At 35.4% G+C, this 22,186-nt stretch overlaps 2 protein-coding genes across 4 annotated transcripts; one reads left to right on the forward strand and one right to left on the reverse strand.

Annotated features, from left to right (window-relative positions):
• Positions 1-14,261: 14,261 nt before the first annotated feature.
• LOC113328217 lies at positions 14,262-16,107 on the forward strand. Of its 3 annotated transcripts, none has more exons than XM_026575318.1 (6): positions 14,262-14,388; positions 14,676-14,839; positions 15,027-15,125; positions 15,227-15,514; positions 15,609-15,728; positions 15,871-16,107. In XM_026575318.1, the coding sequence occupies exons 2-6, from the start codon at positions 14,690-14,692 to the stop codon at positions 16,030-16,032; spliced, it is 819 nt and encodes a 272-aa protein (XP_026431103.1). In that variant the 5' UTR covers positions 14,262-14,388; positions 14,676-14,689; the 3' UTR covers positions 16,033-16,107. The 3 variants fall into 3 exon arrangements, with proteins under 3 accessions (XP_026431103.1, XP_026431105.1, XP_026431104.1); XM_026575320.1 differs by having other exon boundaries at positions 15,609-15,747; positions 15,871-15,936; XM_026575319.1 differs by having other exon boundaries at positions 14,308-14,538.
• LOC113328216 lies at positions 16,044-20,288 on the reverse strand. Its single transcript, XM_026575317.1, has 3 exons — positions 17,335-20,288; positions 17,015-17,092; positions 16,044-16,504 (listed from the first exon to the last, which is right to left on the reverse strand). The coding sequence occupies exons 1-3, from the start codon at positions 19,655-19,657 to the stop codon at positions 16,416-16,418; spliced, it is 2,490 nt and encodes an 829-aa protein (XP_026431102.1). The 5' UTR covers positions 19,658-20,288; the 3' UTR covers positions 16,044-16,415.
• Positions 20,289-22,186: the final 1,898 nt, after the last annotated feature.

A 22,186-nucleotide genomic window follows, 5' to 3' on the forward strand; every position in this document is an offset into this window, starting at 1 on the left:
CTAATGGTGTGGGGTGTTATTCATGAATTTTTTTTGTTTTGGATAATGATAAAATTGATTTCCTCTTCCCTATTGGTTCGGAAAATTTTATTCATAAATAAAAATTTAAAATATAGTTAAAAAGATGACGTGGAGGTCATTCCCAAAGTCTAAATAAGACTTTCTCCAAGACCTCCATAATTATTTTGACACACTTGCTACTTAATAGGACCCACTGTTGGGGATGAATTTAAGGAAAATAATGTCTAAAATCTTATGTGTAGTAAAAAAATAAAACTCTTACCCTCTATTGGAGATGCTCTTAGAGTTTGACATTTTGGAGCTAAATGTCAGATGTTTTTTTTTGTTAATTATATAAGTAATATATATATATATATATATATATATATATGTTTTTAATTCTCACTTGTGACTCGACTCAAATCCCAGACCATGAACTACTTGAGTCATGTTTAATTTTGTATATCATTTGTTAGCACATATTTATCCGGATTCCAAAACCCTCCCTACTACTTAATAAATTTCAAGTTAGCTAAAACAAGTCATAATTAAATATGATATTTGGGTTTCCGGTGGCCTCTTTCTACTATGGAAGGATGGTATCGACATTGATATAGAAGATGCTAATAAGAATTTCATTATCTGTCATATTGAATTAGAGGCTAGGAGTACTAAATATCTTATTGTTTGTATGTATGGCGCTTTAGATTATGAAGATGTTAACAATAAGTGGGAGTATCTCAGTGGCCTAGCTAATGGTTATAAGTGTCCTTGGATTGTAGTTGGAGATATTAATTTCATAACTAGAAAGGAAGAAAAATTAAGTGGAAACAACCCTTCTCAAGCTGAATTAGATGTTTTCAATAATCACTTGGACTCCTTAAATCTTACTGATATTCCCTTTGTAAGATCTCCTTATGCTTGGAGTAATAGAAGGAATGATAGCTCCTTAATCCTGGAGAGATTAGATAGAGTCCTTGGTAATGATAAGTGGTCTGAGGATTATCCTAATAGCTTAGTATATCATTTAATACCTTATGGGAGTGATCATTGCCCTATTCTCTTTGTTAGTATTAGAGATAACAATCCTAATAGGAAGCCATATCGATTTACAAGTGCTAGTTTCTTGATAATGATTGTTTTGATTTAATTAAACAAAATTGGAGTGTGAACATAAATGGGTCTCATGCTTTTAAATTTACTAAGTCCTTGCAAAATGTCAATATTATTCTTAAAGATTGGAATATCAATAAATTTGGGAACTTTCATTCCCAAATTAGAGATATTCAATCTCAAATTGCTTTGCTGTCTCAATCTGCTCATTATAATCAAAATAGGAACAAAATTGTTGATCTGGAAAAGAGGCTTAACTTTCTTTATGATGTGTAAAATGATTTCTATATGCAAAGAGCAAAAGAAAATGTTTTGAAATTTTATGATAGGAACACTAAATATTTGCATGATAAAGTTAAGTTTAGAAGGAAAAGAACTCAGATTAAATCTCTTCAATATGATGTCGGTGTTTGGCTTACTGATAAGGATAGTATTGCCCATGAGATTAGGAATCATTATTCTAAGATGATTAGGTCCTCTAATCCTCCAAATGATGATGATTTCTTAAAAGATCTATCCCCTTGTATTTCTAGTTCTGAAAATGATATGCTTATTAGATTGCCAGATGCATAGGAAATTAAGATTACCTTATTCCAAATGCAGCCGTGGACCTCGCCAGGTCTGGATGGTTACCCCCCCTGGATTCTATCAAAAAATGTGGGAGGTTATAGGTGAGGATATGCTTAAGATGGTCCAGGCCTTCTTTCATTCCAAACATTTACTAAAACAACTAAATCGCAGTTTTATTTCGTTGATCCCTAAGAATGCTTCACCCAGGAATGCTGCGGATTTTAGACCTATAAGTCTTAATAATGTAGCTTATAAATTAATAAGTAAATTACTAGAATCTATGCTTAAAGTGGTAATGGATAATTTTATATGCCCCTTACCAAGCTGCATTCCTTGCTTCAAGACAAATCACATATAACATTGTGATTGCTCATGAAATGGTCGACACTATTAGGAAAACCAGAACTAAGAAAGGTCTTATGGATGTTAAATTAGACATGTCTAAGGCTTTTGATAGAATTGAATGGAATTTTTTGATTGCTATCCTTGGGAAATTAGGATTTCATGAAGATTGGTGTACAATGATATATGAATGCATTTCTACTATTTCATCTTCTGTTTTACTTAATGGCTCTCCAGGTGAAGTTTTCTATCCAACAATGGGTCTTAGGCAGGGAGACCCCTTGTCACCCTACCTTTTCATCATTTGTATGGACTGTTTTTCCAGAATGTTACTCGAAGCTGAACATGATAACTCTCTGCAGGGTATAAAAGTCATTAAAACTAGTCCCTCAGTTAGTCATTTGCTTTTTGCAGATGACTTCCTGATCTTTTCTAAGGCCAATCTTAGTAGTGCTAGGACTTTAGATAGTATCATTAAGGACTTCACTAAATTCTCAGGTCAGTCTATCAACCTAGATAAATATGGTATAGCTTTTAGCCCTAAAATGGACACTAGCATTAAGAACCAGATTGTTGATATTCTAAATATCAAAACTATGGCTCTTAAAGATAAGTATTTAGGTGTGCCCATTCTTATCCAGCAAAATAAAATGGAGACTTTTGGACACCTTGGGGAGAATTTTTATGGTAGACTAGCAAACTAGAAAGCTAAGAATCTAAACCAACCATCTAGGACAGTCATGGTTCAATCTATTCTAGGTACCTTAGCCTCACATCATCTTCCAGTCTTTCCAATGCCTAAGAAACTTACAGATAGGCTAGATAGCATTCAAAGGAACTTCTGGTGGAACAAAAAGACTTGTGCTAGAGGTGGGTATTTCATTAATTGGAAGTGTGTTTCTAAACCTAAATCTCTAGGGGGCTTAAACATAAAGAAAACGACCGAGTTAAATCAAGCGCTTTTGGCTAAACTAGCCTGGAGAATGCTGCATGAGGAAGACGCATTATGGGTTCAAATTTTTAGGCATAAGTATTTCCCATATTATAATCCTTTGCATTTTGCTAGTCCTAAGGGTTCTTGGGTCTGGAGGGGAGTGTGTGAGGGTCTAGAAACCATTAGAAATCATTATTGTTGGGAAGTAAGAGATGGGAGGAAAATTTCCATATGGAAAGATAGGTGGTTCCTTTTAGAACGCAATTGAGTTCTTCTAGGTTTAGTTCTGCTGGGATGGAAACAGTGAACCAATTGATGATTCCCGACAGTAATCAATGGGATATGGATATTTTAAATGCTTTGTTTGATGCTGATGTGGTAAGTGATATCTGCAAGATTAGAATACCTTTAAAAGGTGAAGACATGCTCATTTGGATGCCTGCATATAATGGAATATTTACAGTTAAAACTGCTTATCAAGCAGTTGATAAACATGATAGTACTAATACTGTTACTAGTACTTCAGCAACTTTTCCTTGGAAACAATTATGGAAGTTAGTGCTGCCGCCAAAACTTCTACACTTCCTTTGGAAGTGTGTGCATAGATGTCTTCCTGTTAAGATTAAAATCTTTAGGAATACAATAGGTGATGAGAGCCATTGTGTATTCTGTCACTCTTCTATATAAACTATTGATTATTTATTATTGGATTGCCCTGTCACTAACCAAATTTGGAATGCTGCTGATCTAAGTTTTGCAGGTATATTTTCTAGTTTCAAAATAGAGGAATGGATATCTAGCTGGTTTGATGATGGTTCTGGTGGTATTAGAGTGCCTAACCAGAATATGATAATTTCTGCAGGTTTATTTTATAGCATATCTAGAAGATACGATGTGCTATACATTTTGATAATGTGAACTTTAATGTGGATAATATTGTTAGACTGAATAAAAAGGAAATGCAGGAATGGAAGGAGAACATAGCTAGATTAATTGTTGGAAATTATCCAATATAAACCTATTTGATATCCTGTTTACAAAACTACACCCGTTATTTTGGATATTTCTAAAATACACCTACCCACGACCTTGTTAAATCGGTAATTCCTAGTGTATTAATATCTAGCCATAAATTTGTCAAAACTGATTAATGGATGGGATTTATTTGAACTACAAAATTACTGCATTACCCTAACAGAGAAACAAAATGGTCCCGAAGAAGATTTGATCCCATTTAATTAGTTTGGTTTCTTCTCTTTCTTTCGGCTGGTCTCATCTCAAGAAAAATTAGATAAGGTGTTTTAGGAATTCAGTTACCGTTGCAAATCGACGATGGGTAACTGGGGGTTCCTAATTTTCATATTTCTTCCCAAATTAATGATTTGATCTATTTCGGTTGTTAAATAAATCATATCTTTATTGCATTCATCAGTAGATGTAATTGCAGACGAAGTATTTGATGAATTGTTTGTAAATGATATTCCTTCCAGCATTACCTTAGGCAATTTGAAGTGGATTTATACCCTTAGCAATGGTGGGGAGCAATCAGTGAGGCATGTACTCCACTTGCACCTCCTAGCAACAGTACCTCTTCTATTAATTACACAAATCTATTTCCTCTCCTATGCATCTGTGTTTCATCTTTAAGAAATTGTATTTTTTTCTATGCCGTACATTTATATTGTTTCTTTATGGGGAAGAAAGAAGATGAAAATGCAAGTAAGATACGAATGCAAATGGGTACAACGCAGTTACGAACTCTTTTTGAACGGAGCGACATGCCAATCCATAGGGGTCTTTGGGACTTTTTCATATGCTGACAGTTATACGACAGCAGTACAAATAACGGTCATTAGACGTTTTATTCAAAAAACAGACACAAATTATGGTATTGGGTGTATTTTAGAAATATGGTAAAAAACGGGTGTATTTTAGAAAACACATTATCAAATGAGTGTATATCAGAAAAAACCCCTTGATTGTTCAACATAATAGTAGTACAAGTTTTGGAATTGTTGTACCATGGACAACACCACCAAATACATTTACTAAAATAAATTTTGATGCTTCATATTATAAATCTAGTAAGTATATGGGATCTGAACTGATAGTGGTCAATGCAACAGGTACAATCCTTGGAGCGAGGGGTACCCCATCAGTAGCAGAGGATGAAGAGCAGGCAGAAGCAATAGCGGCATTGGAGGCAGTTAAATGGGCTAAAGAAATGCAAATCACAAACCTGAAGTTGCAAGGAGATTGTCTTAATGTTATTGACGCTTTAAAAGGGAGAGTTGGGTCTATCAGTTGGACAAACAATGCAATTATAAGAGATTGCTTAGAATTGCTTAAATTTTTTAATAAGTGGAGGTGTCTTATATTCCCAGAGCCGCAAATAGTGTGGCTGATGTACTTTCCAAAGATGCAAGCAGTAGTACTAGTATAATCAGATGGGAGAGATGATTCCCAGTTGGTTAGAAGATATCATTAGAGAAAAACTTGATGTAATCGAAGTTGAAGCAATGAAAATTTCCTTTCCTATTAAAAAAAAGATATAATATTCACCAACCGGTTATTTATCTTCTTCTAACTGAATTGGCCTTTTTAAATTTCACTCTTACTTGAATAAACTTTATATATCTAATTCAAAAATTATCAAAAAACTAGAGAAAAAATTAAAATCGAATTCAAAATTTATAAAATACTAGAGAAAAACTCTAGTGTATGTGTTTAATGTGTGAATTACAACTCAGACAAGTACATAAAAATTGTAACTAAATCAAATATTTCTTGTTTGTATGTATGAATCTAGTCAGACCTCGTCTCTCACGCTGTGGAAAATAAAGAAAAAAACCCAAACTATTAATACAAAGTTGATAAACAAACAAGAAAAAAAGAAAGTAAAAACCCTGAAAACGAAAACACTGTTGATGGAGTTTACATTTACCGTTTTACCGTCAGTTAATATCTCCATATGGAAATTGTCCATAAGGAAAAAAAGGCTCACAAGTGGTAACAATTCCAAATATAACTAAGGAGAATAAATCCATCCGACCGGTATATTTTGCCTCTTAGGCTCCGAAGGAAGTCGCCAATTCAGTGTAATGGGGGACTAATTAGTCCACACTAGAGAAAGAGAGCTGATTAAGCAAACAACATTTGTTGCGGCAGACTATGTACACGCCTTAGCTACACTTAAGGAAACCAATTAATGATTTTTTACTAATTCCACCAATTTTTGTTGTGGAAAATATCCAAGGAAAAAAAACAAGAAAGTTTTCCACATATGTATACTCCATACTCCTCATCATAATGAGTTAATTAAACACTTCTATCTACTAATTCTCTCAGTTCAAACCTAGATATGTGATCCTAAACTTTAAACTTGTTTACAACATTAAACAAGGGATTAGGTTTAAATCAAAGTATAAGTGATAGTTTTCTATAACAAACAAAAAAAAAAACAGTAGCGTTTTGGAATAAAAATGGGAGGCACTGAGAATGAATTTTACCCAAAACCATTTGTGGTATTGTGTTGGTTGATTGCTGCTATTGGTGGTCTTATGTTTGGTTATGACTTGGAATTTCAGGTATATCATCTGATCGATTTTATCATATTTCTTTTCTTTTTTTACCTTCCATCTTTGGTTTTTTTACTGCAGTTCATTATTTCTGTAAATGATTCAGATCTTAATTTTATCAAGTGTCTTTGAAAATCAAAGCAAATAATTAGTTTTCTTATGTTTAGGGTTCAGGGTTAGGTATCAATACTAGATTTATTATACACATCGATACTAGATTCATTATGAAACTTTTTTGTTATATGTTAAAAAAACATAATAATACTTTATTTTTGAAAGGTTATGAAAGGATGATATGAAATTATAATAAACGTTATTTTTATTACCATTAGTAATGTTTAATCTATTACTCATATATGCACTTCTAATAATATTGAAAATTTATCAGCAAGACAGATAATAACCCCCAACAAAAAATATCTTGAATTGAATCATATAAATATTATAAACCTCACATTTTATTAGGTGTATCACTTATCAAAATTTTAAGGCAATCTTCACTAAATGTGGATAACAAAGTCAACAGTTACTCAACAAAGATTGTTTGTTTGATTATTTATTTTTTGTGGTAAAGAATATGATTCGTATTGACAAAAATAACTAGTATAAATATTGTGGATATATACCGTAACCTTTTGTTATAACCTATTGATACATTTGGATGAGTGGATGGAGAAAAACTTGTTTGAAGAAGGAAGATGGTATGTGAATAAGGATGGCTTAGTCCTGAGAAATAAATTTTAGGTGATATTCCAAGGATATATTGTAATTGTCCTAATATTACCAGCCAAATGTGTTAAAAATAACTCAATTGACATATATATGCAGGAAACTAAAATCCTTTTTGTTACAATATATAAGTTCCTAAATAAAAGACACTAAACATCCAGGTTGTTTGTTTTTTTACAAACCCAAGTGACTCGTCTGATTCTGATTTATTACACCTAACTCAAAAATTAAAAAAATAATAGAGTTTATGGAAAACTTCCAAATTAATATAATCAAATATATGCCCAATGTGTGAGGTAAAAGGTTTTACATGACTTAGATATCTCTCAGTCGTGAATATGGATATCAGTGTCTCGGAATATCAGAAACTCCAATAAGGATCGACCTAGTTAGAGGAGCCGATTTTTTCTACATGCCAATAAGGACCAACCTAGTTAAATGAGTTCAATCACGTATCACATCTTTTTTTTTTTTTGAAATGAGAAGAAGAATTGTATTGAAGAAGACTTAGCTTAGTACATGACTTTTGTCTTTTAAGAGATGATCTTTAATCTCGTCAGGAGATGAGTCAGACCAGGTAAAAGAGAGAGCTTTATGTCTAGCTAGTCTAGATAGAAGATCTTCTACTTTATTCCGTTCCTTAGGAATGTAGTAACATTACTAGGAGATAAAACTATGAAATAACAACTGAACATCTTTAACTAGTCTTTTGATTAAACATAGTCACGTATCACATCTTTTGATTTAATTTTAAGATTTACGAAATGAGGGATAAGAATTCTTAACACACGTGGTAATGGAACCATCATTTAACAATTTACTAAATCAATTGAAAAATACATTGTTTAAAAGAGTGCACACAAAATTAAATTTTAGTTAGACAGTCAGAATTCAGAAAATGCTCTAGGATTTCTCATGATAAATGAAGAATATTGGTTATAGATATGGAGTAGTGATGACAAGTAATAACCCAAAAACTGAAGTCAATTTAAGGCGTCACTTGAGCATAAACTACAATGGACAAACTTCCTACCAGATGATAATTCTTCTGAGTTATTGTAACTGAATTATAACAGGATTGAAATGCCAAATCAGATTGATGGACAAATTGTTAAAAATATAATTTCAAAAGAAGAAAATTCTAAAAACATATGTCTATACATCTTAGCAAAGTAAAAAACAACTCCAAAAGTATATCTTAGCGAAGTAATATATACCGATGTAAGTCCGATTTTGTAGAAATCCTCTCTACTGATCATTTAACTAAACTTACTTCTATCTACTAATCCTCAGATTAAACTTATCTAATCCTAAACTTTAAAATTCTTTACAAGATTAAACAAGGGATTATATTTAGATTAGATTAGTTTTTAGATTACCAGTGAGAGTTTTGTATAGCAAACAAACAGGAGGGTTTTGGAAAAAACGGGAACCAATGAGAATGAATTTTACTCAAAGACTTTTGTGGTTTTGTGTTGGTTGATTGCTGTTGTTGGTGGTTTTATGTTTGGTTATGACATTGGAATTTCAGGTATATCATCAATCAATCTGTTTTACTTTTTTACCGTGTTTCTTCTTTTTTTACTTTTCGTTTTGGTTTTATTACTGCAGATTTCATGATTTATGTAAAATGATTCAGATCTTAATTTTCTTAAGTGATCTTTGTCAGATCAACCCAGCAAATTAGTATATGCGTCTTTCGATTTCTTCGAGTTTTCGTATTCTTATGTTTAGGGTTACGGTTTGGTTTCCCTTTGATCATGAATGCATGGTTTGTTGTAGGTGGAGTGACATCGATGGATGATTTCTTGATTGAGTTCTTTCCTCGTGTATACGAAAAGAAAAAACATCCAAAAGAAGACAACTACTGTAAATATGTTGATCAGTATGTTCAGTTGTTCACTTTTCTTTTGTTTCTACTAGATATATTGAATGGTCTGGCGAGTAAGAATTGTAAGATTCCTTCAGTATGGACTTTGATTCACTTCCTTTTATTCGGAATAATGAGAGGGAGAAAAATGATCGTGGAGCTTCACTTGCAAAACAAATCGAAAACGAAGTTGTTCAACAAGTAAGATGCAATCAAGCAATTGCAAGAGCTGCTAGTGCGTGATACCGGAGAAAAAATAAGAATGTACTTTGAATTTTCTGATATGAAATGTAAGAGCGGAAAAATAACAGGACAACCAGAACCCAATTGCAATGTTTCTTCCAACTAACTAGAACTTATGTTTACACCCTACCTAGAAGATTCTTTGGTCCGCAAATACAGTTTCTTTGACCATTTTTTCAGACTAAGATACAAATTGTATTTACATGTCCCAATCTCAATCAGAATATGAGATGTCTTTGTAATATAAAGTGTTATCAACCCATTTATATGTCTAAACTTATGTTTTGATGTCATCTCAAGTTTACTCGCATCATTTTCTCGGAGCTTACTCGGTGGTGGCCTATATGCATGAAAAGTGAATATCTATTACTAATCCGTAGAATTGAGCTGGGAAAAGCCATGAACTGAAGTAATGAGATATTATGATAAAAATAGATTATTATCTAGAAATTCAATTGATGGATAGTGCATTAGAATTAGTTAATTGAGATCTCTATACTAGTAGGAAATCTTTATAGGAGCATTATATTTATGTTTACTTTGTATAGTCATGGGATATTGCTCTTAAAGACGTTATTACTCTATATTAGCAGGAAATTTGTCTAGGTGTCGTCCAATCATTCTCGATTACATGCAGAAGTGAATACTGAAAATGTTTAGTATTGATGAAACATGTGAAATATTGAGAGCTTAGCTGATAGGCTTAATGATTGCACATTTATGTATGCTCTTAGAGGCTATACACTCAATCCGAGATTATCATGACATGATCTTTCACATCTAAATTATAAAATATGAATTTCACGTACTCGTCTGAAGCTAGGTCATAAATATCCAAAAAAAAATGATTTTTACAATTTTAGCCTCTGTAAAATATCCACCATTAACATTAAGTACCCTGCTTAGCAACGAAAAGTTATGTTTTGTATGAGATATTACCAGAATTCTCGATTTGCTCCGCTGATGTCATGTGCGAGCAATGAAGATCCAATATGATAGAGCGTCGTCCAGTGAGTGTGGATAGATTAGGCACTGCTGATTTGAGTGATGAAATTCCCAAGCGAAAACTACAGTCAAACCCATTTTTAAGATTTTCTCCAATGAGAAACCCACCGTCAAAAAAGTTCACGCTCGCACCCGGTTTTTAAGAAAAAATTAGTCCCAAACCCATACTTTATTTTTTTTTTATCAACGAAGATGAGATAAAGAGGGGAGATTTTCTTCAAAATCGAAAATCCATGTATTGCAGAGCCGGTTGATTTTACCTTCGATTTTTCTTTTTGAGGTTTAGTTCGATTTCAATTTCTCTTTTACGCTTTTTAGGTTTGCGATCTATGCTTTGAGCAGAGAAACAAACAGAGATAATGAGAGGCTCAGTTCTGAGCGGAGAATTGAGAGACCGAACAGATGAAAATTTGAGAGAAAAGATGAAAATCATTCCCACTTATTAGTTACTAGAATTGAGATTGAATATGGGTATTTGAGTTTGAAGCTTGTAGGAGTTTATGCGGGTTGCGGGGATGTCAGTTTTGCGGCGAAAGTCTTTGAGTCGATACAAAAACCAAGTGTTTTTGCTTTGAATTGGATGATTTCAGCTTCAGCTTTTCAAGGAGAATATGAAAATGCCTTAAAATACTTCTGTCGGATGCAAAAAATATGAAGTTTTTTCAAATAGCTTTACATTTTCATGTGTTCTTAAAGCTTGTGTTGGTTTAATGGATACTAGATGATTAGTAGACTCGATGAAACTAACATCCTTGATGCTAGTAGTGGATTGGGAAGCTAAGAAATGGAAGATAATGGTTGGATAAGCTGAGTTTGAGTAGTTGGTGTTGTTGGTCGGGAAGCTACGGATGTACTGGTGTTGGTAATAATGGTTAAATAATTTTGTTATGCAGCTATGAAAATGATTGCATACACTGTTATGCATCTATAAAAGTTGTCGCATAACTTGTTATGCAATCCAGAAATGGTTGCATAACACGTTATGCAGTAACTTTTTTGTTAATAACGAAACCAACAAAAAAAAAGACTGCATAACTTGTCATGCACCTATAATAATATCTGCATAACGTGTTATGCATTTGTGAAAATGGATGCATAAAGCATTATGCTAAAACTTTTGTGTAAGCACTGAAATAAAAAACATTGATGCATAACTTGATATGCATCCAAAAATATGCTTGCTAACGCATTATAACTAACCAAAACAATGGATACATAACTTGTTATGTAGTCGAGAAAATTATTGCATAATTTTTTATGCGTCTTTTACTTTTTGTGATGTTATTTTTTAGGCGTATATATCGTTTTAGTGGTTGCATAACTAAATTATTAAATGCATGAACCAAAATATGGTTGCATAACGTTTTATGCATCTTTTTGTTGTGTCTGCATAATGTGTTATGCATCTTTTTTGGTGGATGCATAATGGTTATGTATCAAGTTTCGAAAAAATTTCCTAAAATGATGATCACCTCCGATTTTTTTCTTGAAAAATAAAAACTTGATATTGTTGTTTGTACTCGTTGTGTAGATCTCTTAAAAAGCTTTTCTTCGATATAAAATTTGTAAAATTCCAAAGCCCGTTTTCTTAGATATGTTATATCCAAGCTGCGTTGTCAATTATACCCCTGAAAAATTAGGATGCATAAATCCATTATGCAGACATTGTTTTCAAATTTCATATAATTATGGGTGCCACGGAAACTAAAAATAATAACAAAGAGGTTGCTTTGTTAGTGTTCCTGCACGCAAAGAGGTTGCTTTGGGTTTTTCGTCAGATATTCTTGTACTCAACTGGGAAAACGGCAAAGATGTGTGTATGGATGTTACAGGTGTGTCACCCTTCACTGGTGATGGAGTTCGTGGTTTCGTCTCGGGATAGACTATTTCGAAGGCAATTTCACGCAAGCGTTCTAAATACTTGAGTGAATGTGTGTCGCATGGTTATGATTTGGGTGTTTTAGCTTTCACTACTTTAGGAGAGCTTAGTGAAGACTTTATTCGTTTTTTCAAGCGTCTTAAGAACTGCTTAGTTAGTAATGACGCTGGTTGTGGGTTAGGTAGATTTATTTTTCATAGATTGGGTGTTGCTATTCAAAAGGGAGTTGGTGCCCAACTTGTTGCTCGGTTGCCACTAATAGCTTTGTTATGTAATTCTTATCCGTATATTTTTTATGTATTTTAAGCCTGACAATAAAAATATTATTTTTTTGGGCCTGCGCCTTATTTTAGAAGGATTTTTTAGGGACCATGGTTTTTTTTTAAGGGACCATGGTTTTATTAGGCCACCTTCCCTATAGTTATAAGGGGTGTCCTAAAGCATTGAAATGACTAACCTACCCTTAACCTAATTTAATTTAAAACCAACCCAATAACCACCTATATATATATAACCACAACCTCCTTCCACCACCACCTCCCACCATCGCCGATTACCACCACCACCACCTCCGATTATCACCACTTCCAACCACCGATTACCACCACCACCACCGCCCACCACCGCCGATTACCACCACCACCACCGCCGATTATCACCACCACCAACCACCGATTACCACCACCACCTCCGATTACCACCACCACCAACCATCACCACCACTATATATATATATATATAACTTAATTTAAAACATTAACAAATATATTCTCACAAACCCATTATGTGTCATTCGTTTTTGGTTGAATAAATGAGAAGTAATCATTAAAATGAGTTGAAAATGGAAGTTGCAGAGAGGTTTAATAGAGGGGTTTTTTTTTTCATAGAAAAGTTCGGTTATCAAGAATTAATTTTTGCTCAACCGAACTCAGAGTTCGGTTGATTCGCAAAAAAATACTTTTAACCGAACTGCTTGTATTAGAACAACACAAGTCCATAAGTTTGGTTCCTTCGCAAAATAAGGATATCACCGAACTTTAGTTTACGAAAATAATGATAAGTCCACAAATTCGGTTCGTTCGCAAAAATGTTAAGTTTTCTTTATAACCGAACTCTATGTTTGAAACTTCGTAACCGAACTCTACCTAATTCGCCAAGAAATAAATTTCGTGGTAACCGAACGTTTACCTAATATATGCATATATAAGCCCAGTTCGGTTGATTCGCAAAATATGTTGAAGTTTGCGAACCAACCGAACTTCTAGCACTAGGTTACTTTTAACCTGCAGTTCGGTTGGGAACTTGGTTGCGTTGAAGTTTGTGAACTAACCGAACACACAAGATATACCCAAATAAATTGTTAAGTTCAAAGTTCGGTTACCTGCCATTTTATCCTAGGTAACCGAACATTATACTGTACAACCAAAACCTCCATTAACGAGCGAGTTCGGTAACCTGCGTGTTTGGAAAACTTAATCGAACTACACTTTCAGGTGTGTTTGGTTACATGTTCTTGACATATGGTAACCGAACCGGCCCAAATCTACATAAAAAATTTCATTTTTTTGAAAGTTTGGAGCAATTCAACCAACATTATCTAAGTTTGAAGCATACCTGGGTACCCAAATACCCTTCCTCCGGTTGTGGTTGGTAAAATCATCGTTTTTCATGTTTTCCTTCTTCATCTTCTCTAACTTTACTCTCTCAATAATTCTACTTATTTAAAAAAAAACCATCTGATTTTTTAATCTCACTAATTATCTTTAACTTAATCATCTCACTAATCATTACACTAACTATTATTAACACTAACTAATCATCGCCCAAAATTAATCAGGAGGATAATTTAGGTATTAACATAAATATCCAGATAAGGGGTGACCTAGATTTATTTTTAATGTCTTTACCCAAAATAAAACCATGGTCCCAAAAAAAAGTGACACCCATTTTCCTTTTAATTTCTCCACGACCGATGACACCCATTTTCCTTTTAATTTCTCCACGACCGACCACCCCATCTTTCTTCCACCTCCCTCGTCTGAGCAGCAGGGGGAATTTTGCCGGACACTGTAAACCGCAGTCCGCCGTCCGACAGAGTTCCGGTTGACCCGGCGGCACCGACCAGGTGAATTTTTTTTTCTCTTCGATTCGTTTATTATAGTAAGATAAGACAGAAAAACTCGCAGCCTTCAATGTTCTCTACATCATCTTCTTCTCCTCTCTGAGTCTCTTTTCAAATTAATCTCCCAATTTTCTTTTAGCGATCTCCTTCAAGGTAAACTAGGGTTTCTTCTCTGCCTTTTGTTTTCGATTGTTCAATATGAATTCTTGAATATACTTTGTACGTTTAATGATTTTCTCTTTAAACTTTAAAATAGTAATAGCAATTATGTTGGTTGATTTTCTCAACAGGGAAAAGAAAAACGATGACGGAACCTTGTACCCCAAAAGGACAAGAACGAAACACATGCCACACCGAGGAAACAAGCAAACCGGATCTTCATGGGCTTACTGATTCTGATAGTAAGACTTTAAAGGAGTGGATACAATTTGAAAGAACGGTTTTTTGGGGACAGGTGACAAACTTCAATACCAGCTTTGTATTTGTTACCGGTGTCATTGTAGCATAGTGGTAAAATCACTGGGTTCATACGAGTGATCTGAGTTCGAAAAAAAATTTTGTATTTGCCTTCCTAATTCATACTGTTTTATTATTGTTATTATTCATAATTGAGATTTTTTGTTTTTTTCTTTTGCATTTAGTCTCTTGGTACCAAATTTGCAAAGGGAAGAGATAAGCTTGTTGTTGAAACCTATGCTGCTGAGTACTATCGTCACTATGCAATGAAGAAAAAGGCCGAGGTATGGTTAATATTGAGATTTTCTTTTTCTTTTATGGCTGCATGTTTCTTTTAATGAAAGATTATTACTTAGGCGCTGTTTTTATGATTCCTTGAAAGCAGATGCTTCGTGGCTTTGCTACCATGTTAGTATCTGGTGCAGCAGTTCAGGATGACCACAAAGAATGGATCCGTGAACAGCTGAAGGAAGATAATGCTCGTGAACTTCTTTTGAATGCCAAACATTTTACAACACATTGGAATAATACCCTTGTGAGTTTACTGGACAAACATGTTGTGAGTGAGATAAATAAACGAAATACAAGAAAGCTGGAGTTTCTCGACAAGATTAACCACAATCAGAATGAGTTCCAAGCTGATTACGTTGCCAAAAAGATGGCAGAGTTTAAGGTAGTATTACTAAGAAAGCATGTAATGGTTCATCGTTTATTATCTTTTTGCAGCTGATACGTACTAATCTTTATGTTATTTTCTCATCTTATAGAAACTCAAGTGTGAAATATCTTCTGCAAAAAAGTTTTTGGAGTTGCTGTCTGAACATTTCTCTACTTATTTTAATACAATGGGGAGTTTAGGCGATCGATTAACCAAAAACATGGGAAGGGTATTTTCTAAACTTCTAGGTCCTGACGAGGTTAACTGAAATTTGAGTTTATATTGTAGTGATTGGCTAATTCAGTAAATGATCTTGTATCCGGTAGTATTGCTGGTTTGATCTCTAATCATTTCTGTTGTGGGTGCCGCAGCATGATCTTGTGACATTGTGGTTCGAGGAAAAACGCATAAATGAGCTAGCAGTCCAGAAAAAGAAGGAACAAAAGGAGAAGGCACGAGATGCTTGTGAGGCTAGTTGGTCCAAAGTTGGCTTCTTTCTTAAAACTATCTTACGCTACATCAAAACTCTATAAGCTCTTGGAACTAGCTTCTAAACAGATTTATTACTTTGTTGTGTCTTTCTGAATTCCAGTCATGAAACAAACTATGGTATATAAGTAGCTAGTACACACAATTACACACAAGGAGATAGATGGGCACACAACCCAAACTCCCGAAAAAATATAACGGTGCGCAACACTCGATCAATATACATTCTATGTATACAAGAGCTTTTCAATTCAAACAAAAAAATACATGTAAGGAAGCAGCAGAATGCAAAATCCTTGCCAAACTCGCCGTGAACACCTATTTCGACATGAATGTAGACTATGTATGTTTCGATTTTTTTTCTTCTTTTTTTTGTGTGTTTTTGTTTGCTCATTATCCTTTCTACTAGATATAGCCACTGACCTGGCTAGTAAGAATTGTAAGATTCCTTCAGTCTGGACTTTGATTCACTTCCTTTGGTTCGGAATGATGAGAGAGAGAAAAATGACCGTGGAGCTGCACATGCAAAACAAATCGAAAACGAAGTTGTTCAACAAATAAGATGCAATTAAAACAATTGTCGAGATGCAGGAGCTACTAGTGCGTGGTATCAGAGAAACAATTAGAATTATTTTGAAATTTCATGATATTGAAAAGTAATGAGCAATTAGCAAAAGAAGAAAAAAAATTGGTTGAAATGTAAGAGCAGGTAAAGAGCATGACAAGCAGGATCCAATTGCAATGGTCCTGCCAACTAACTACATCCTAAGTTTACGCCCTACCTAGAATTTTCTTAGGTCTGTAAATACAAGTTCTTGATATCCAGTGATTCATGTTGGTTTCGAGATGTGACATTGAATGTTATGAAATTGCAGTTGCCAAAAGATGGAATCTTGGACCAACCATAGAAAAAACTAACACGATATTCTTTAGCAAGTTTTGGTTGTTTATCAAGCTAGACTTTCCGCGTAAAGGAACTAAGAGCTTATAAGAGTAACAACATCGTCAAGAAATTAGGGGGCTAACCTTTAGAAGAGCCTCCTGATATGCGATCCTCTCTTGGTTTGAACATTTCAGAAGCTGCAGGATTGGAGCTACGTTTAGCTGCAAAATGTAAGAAAGCCTTATATCAAATTCCAGAACCCATATGCATGCCTATGCAAGATTCAATCTAAAGTCTAAACTCTAAAAGCGGAAAAGAATCAAAGTAAGTCTTCATGACGCTTCCTTACAAATGCAGCACATGATTCACTAGCACTTCCGCAAATACTGACCTGAGCCAAGAAACTAGCAGTAATTTGGATTTAAGATAAATGGATAGCAAAAAGAATTATGAACATAGGTACCTTGTTCACTGTACACCTCGCTATTGCTGAACGAATCGTAGGAAGTACGACTTTCAGGATAACCAAACCTTGACTTCTGCAGTTCTTCTGATGGCCGGTTTGAATTGTCATCACGGCTCTCCACATTGTCATAATCTGCGTCTGAAGTTGTAGCAGGAGAAACCCAACCCACCATACTCTCCTTTTTCTTACTTTTCTTTCCAAATTTTAATAAACGCTTGATCCCTTTTTTCACATCCTTGCGGTAATGATGGTGGGAGGTATTAGCTGTGACAACTGTTCTTCCACTTCTACTCCTCATCATAACTTCACTCTCTAACTTCGTGAGAGATTGGGAATTCCAAGATGAATTGCTCCCATTCGGAGACTCCAAGCATGCATCATCTGATGATGAAAAAGTTGGTTGCACAAGCGGATTCCGTGACCCTGTACTTTCCTCAATAAAATCCTGCATAGGTTCTAAGATACTGTGTAATGTTGAAGGCAATGCAGCAGCCTCAGCTACTGCATTAGGATCCACTTGAGAAAATAACTCAAGGACCTCGCTGTTTCTAAACCCCGAATGGCTGGATTTGTCTGATTCCCACTTCGCCATTAAGTTTTCATTTTCTAATATAGCAGCAGCATTTCCATCCATAAATCCTTGTTCTTCTATCACAGGGTCACAATGTGCTTCTGCCTCCTCCTCAACTTTGACCAGGACCGCAACCGGATCTTCTTGCATCTTCTGAGGTGATTCATCTAGCTCTTTTTCAGATTTCAAGTTCTCAGATGCCGTCAATGCTTTAAGCTTAGCAACATTAGCACCAGCACCAGGACCGACGCCACTGCCCTTTTTGAGGAAGGGCTTTGACGTTTTGTTTGTTTGATCAACACGCTCGGCTGTGATGGACGACACCTCTTTAGACTCACGAGCGGAGCTATTTCTCAAGGACTGTGCCTCCCGTGGCTTGAATTCCTTGCTGATAGAAAACTCATCAATGTTGCTCTTGCTGCGGTTATACTTCCTTTGCCGGTGTGTTGGTGAAGCCTTCGAGTTTTCTAGTAAGGTCCGCCGCTTGTTCAAAGGAGAATGTGAAGGTTTGGTCGGCGATTTTGTGATGGGGATTGTTGATGTTCGAGGGATGGAGGAAGACGAGGTTCTATTAGACACAACTTTCTTTGCTGCAGAATTACTCGTAGAAACATCTGTTGACTCCCAGGGGAGTGATCTGCGTAACTCCCACAAATTATTCTCAGGAAATTCATCATCAACAGAGTCTATGAATGATACCTGTTCGTTGTTCTCATCTGTCGAACGGATATTGAAGGACCGAAGCCTCTCAGCACGGCGTCGAGCATTAAGAGGTGAGTCTTGGTTTCTTGAAGAGTACCCTGAGAACTTGGCCTCCATTTCTGCTCTATTTCTTTCCAGGCTCTCTTCCATAGCCTTCATCTTGGCTTCCTTCTGAGCCAATTCTTCCCTAAGCTTGGCATCGCGTTTCTCCACGTACCTATCGTAGAATTTACCCTTGGATTCCTCTGGAAAATCAATCTCCATTTTCAGCTTGGAAGCACCACTATTACTAAATCTACCATAATCTTCATTATCTACCACCATACTAGTAATGGAATTTGCATCTAACTCCTTTCCTGAGTTATTATCAGATGGCAATTTCTTGGAAGTCGGCTGATCTCCAAGAACTCGACGCTTGTGTTGTTCAAAAAGTTTCTCCAATTCATTTGCTTTCATTTGCAGATCACTGAGTTCTTGATTTGCTTTCGAATATGAAACCACCTGAACAACTTCTGGAACATGCATATCAACCTCGAACTGCAACTCTTCATTCTGTTTCAAACTAGAACCCTGTGTTTCCAATATCATTTCAAAAACGGTTTCTAAAGAAGGCACTAATTGATCTTTCTCCGACTTATCATCAATCTTTCCATCTAAACTCGACTGTTGAATATCTGGAACATTATCCACAGCAGGAACAGGCTCCACAACAGCATCTTGTAAACTTGCTGTTCTATGCTCCGTCTTGAAATCAAAACCATCATCATCATCATCTGTTGTACCAATTGCAGCAGCCAATTTCCAAGCAAAAGAATTTGAATGAAGCGGCGAAACCAACGGAGAAGAATTATCCTTTGCATTTCTTTTCCTTGCCTTCTGATTCTTCAAGCTTTCCTGCGACCGTTTCCCTCCAAATGAAGGAGGACTATCCTTAAAAGTATTTACATGTAGCTGTTTAGGAGGTTTCAATTGATGATCTTTAAACCCAATAACAGCGGGAACAACAACAAGATTATCTCCTACAGCCCCTGTACCCATGAAAGGCATATATATGTGCTAAAACCTACGTCTAATTCCGGCCGCCTTCAGAGATGGCCGATCGGAAAAAATGTCAACAACAAGAACATCCTCAGAACTCAGAAGAAAGATGAAGATTTTTTTTTTGGGTTATGTTGATCTTTTCCTTCTCTTCCTCTTCATCTCTTCATTCAGCAATTCATTATTATTATTTTCATTTTGAAATGTTCAACTTTCAACGATGATCACCACCACGTCGCTGTTGCTGGAATTCCTTACTTATCTTCTTCTTCTTCTCCATCCATTGCTTTCAGCACGTCTTTTCTCTGTTTTAGGAAGGAAGAAAAACAATTAACCAACTTTGGGTGTTTGACACGTGGTGGGTTCGTATTGACCAAGGAAGGTTTGCCGCCCTTGCCCCTTTCATGTGATGCAACAAAATCTTTGAAAGTTGAAGAACAGAATTTTTGTTTGTTGGTTCCTGAAGAAAGAAGTTTCTTATGCTGGAGAAACTCTTAAGATATTGGATGATCAAGTCTTTTCTAGACATCACTTTCCTGGAGAGACAGATAAGATATCCTGGCAAAGCGGCATTAATATGCCCAAGATGCTGATTTATGCCGTCTTCAATATTGGTCCTGTCCATCATTCCAACCAATGAAACAAAAATTTCACATATTCCAGAAGAGCCAAAAAGTAATCTCCCTCTTGATTCTTATATCGAAAATGCAAATTACTTAAAGAGTCAAATATAGCCTTCAATTTCTGTTGCTGCTTCCTTTTTATGCTCTGCGGTTAACGATTATGTTTCATTTATGGTTAACTCACCGAGACAATAAGGGAAGTTCATTCCATTTCCTGTCCTGTTTACAACTGCAATCTGCATTCTCTGAGCAAACGAAAGTCTCAACAAGCACCTCAGCCTGAACTTGCCACAACCCGGAAGCACAACTCTGTGGGTGTTTTCTGAGCAAACAACAGAGTCAACTTGTCGCAACCCACAGGAGAAACTCAGTTGTTTTCTGAGCAAACAATAGTCTCAACAAGCACCTCAGACTAAACACGTCAGATCTAAAGCTAAAACTAACTTGTCACAACCAACAGGCGCAACTCTGTGGGCTTTTTCTGAGCAAACAACGGTGTCAACACGTTAGAGTCAATTAGTCACAACCCACAGGTGCAACTCAGTTGCAACAACTGCAATGTGTATTTTCTGAGCAAACAGTCTCAACCTGCAGGCAGAGTCAACTTGTCACAACCAGCAGGGGCAACTCCGTTTACAACTGCAATCTGAATTTCCTGAGCAAACAACAGTCTCAACCAGCACCTCAGTGTCAACTTGTACCCACAGACGCAACTTGCTCACAGACCTTTTAACCACTCTTTATTTACACACAAGCTTAACTTGTCTATGGAAATGCATGTACTCTATGGCCATTTCGACAATAAGAAGAACTTTATCGAGTCATGCTCTCACGCACTCGAGTGCACAATGAGCATGCACTTTTAAGCCGTCAGATTTCACATCCGATTATGCGCATCTCTATAGAAGTAATTCTGATGGCTTAAAGGTGCATGATCATTGTCCACTCGCGTGCGTGATAGCACTAGTCCAACAATTTTCTTAAAACTTATGTAAAGAAATTAAAACACCAAGTAAATGCTTCATCTGGACAAAATGCAATACAACAAAGAAGAACACTAGCAAGATATACACAATTTAGTCCTCAAACTCTGACTGCAAGAAAGTTTTTTTTGCAATCCATCTTTTTGTGTATTGCAGATACGGAAAGTTCTATGCCGCAACAACTGTCAAAGAGATACGAAACCGCAAGCAGATAACAGAGGCCAAATTAGGGAACTAATTATCATTATTCATGTCAGACTTACCTCATGAGAAAAATACAGAGAACAAATCCTAGGAGGTTAACCAACCCAAAAATCAGTAGAACGGATACTCATTACCTGTACTCTTCGTTCTCTCAGATACAAGTAAGTCCTTAATTCAGGCTGTTTGTAAGAGAATAATGAAATTTCCTATTCACCACCATATCTATTCAATACCTAACTTTCAGAAACTAAGTATCAGTAGCTTCCCCAACAAAATTAGCTAATTCTAGTCAACCAAAACCGTACTGCACCTCTAATATATGTTAATAAAAGGGTTCTATTTATGTACTGTATAATATAATGATGCCACACCAACTAATATGAAAGGATAAATGATGCAGACCAAATTAGGGAACTGATCGTCATTGAAAGACTTACCTTACTAGGTTGAGACAAATTGGTTTTGAGGATTTTTAATGCTACACAATTCGAAGCAACTGGAAAAAAATTATGACAACTAAACCACATTTGAAGAACATAGACAATAATTAAGAAGCAAATATGTTCATTTGGACAAAACAAAATACAGAACACTAGCATGACATACATAATATAGTCCTCAAACTTGACTGCAGAAAAGAATGTTTTTCCAAATCATCTATTCATGTATCGCAGAAGAGGAAAGTTCTATGCTGTATCAACTGTTAAAATGATACGAAACCATAATCA

This window comes from Papaver somniferum, unplaced genomic scaffold, assembly GCF_003573695.1.
Source record: "Papaver somniferum cultivar HN1 unplaced genomic scaffold, ASM357369v1 unplaced-scaffold_107, whole genome shotgun sequence".
Classification (NCBI taxonomy): domain Eukaryota; kingdom Viridiplantae; phylum Streptophyta; class Magnoliopsida; order Ranunculales; family Papaveraceae; genus Papaver; species Papaver somniferum.

Bases quoted from the DNA above. Each gene is read 5' to 3' on its own strand.
- LOC113328217 (XM_026575318.1), top strand. From the start codon at position 14,690: ATGACGGAACCTTGTACCCCAAAAGGACAAGAACGAAACACATGCCAC. The intron at 15,126-15,226 runs GTATGGTTAATA...CCTTGAAAGCAG, and splicing joins CAATGAAGAAAAAGGCCGAG to ATGCTTCGTGGCTTTGCTAC. The intron at 15,729-15,870 runs GTATTTTCTAAA...TGGGTGCCGCAG, and splicing joins TAACCAAAAACATGGGAAGG to CATGATCTTGTGACATTGTG.
- LOC113328216 (XM_026575317.1), bottom strand. From the start codon at position 19,657: ATGCCTTTCATGGGTACAGGGGCTGTAGGAGATAATCTTGTTGTTGTT. The intron at 17,093-17,334 runs GTACCTATGTTC...TACATTTTGCAG, and splicing joins CGAGGTGTACAGTGAACAAG to CTAAACGTAGCTCCAATCCT. The intron at 16,505-17,014 runs GTTAGCCCCCTA...TTGCATGTGCAG, and splicing joins ATCAGGAGGCTCTTCTAAAG to CTCCACGGTCATTTTTCTCT.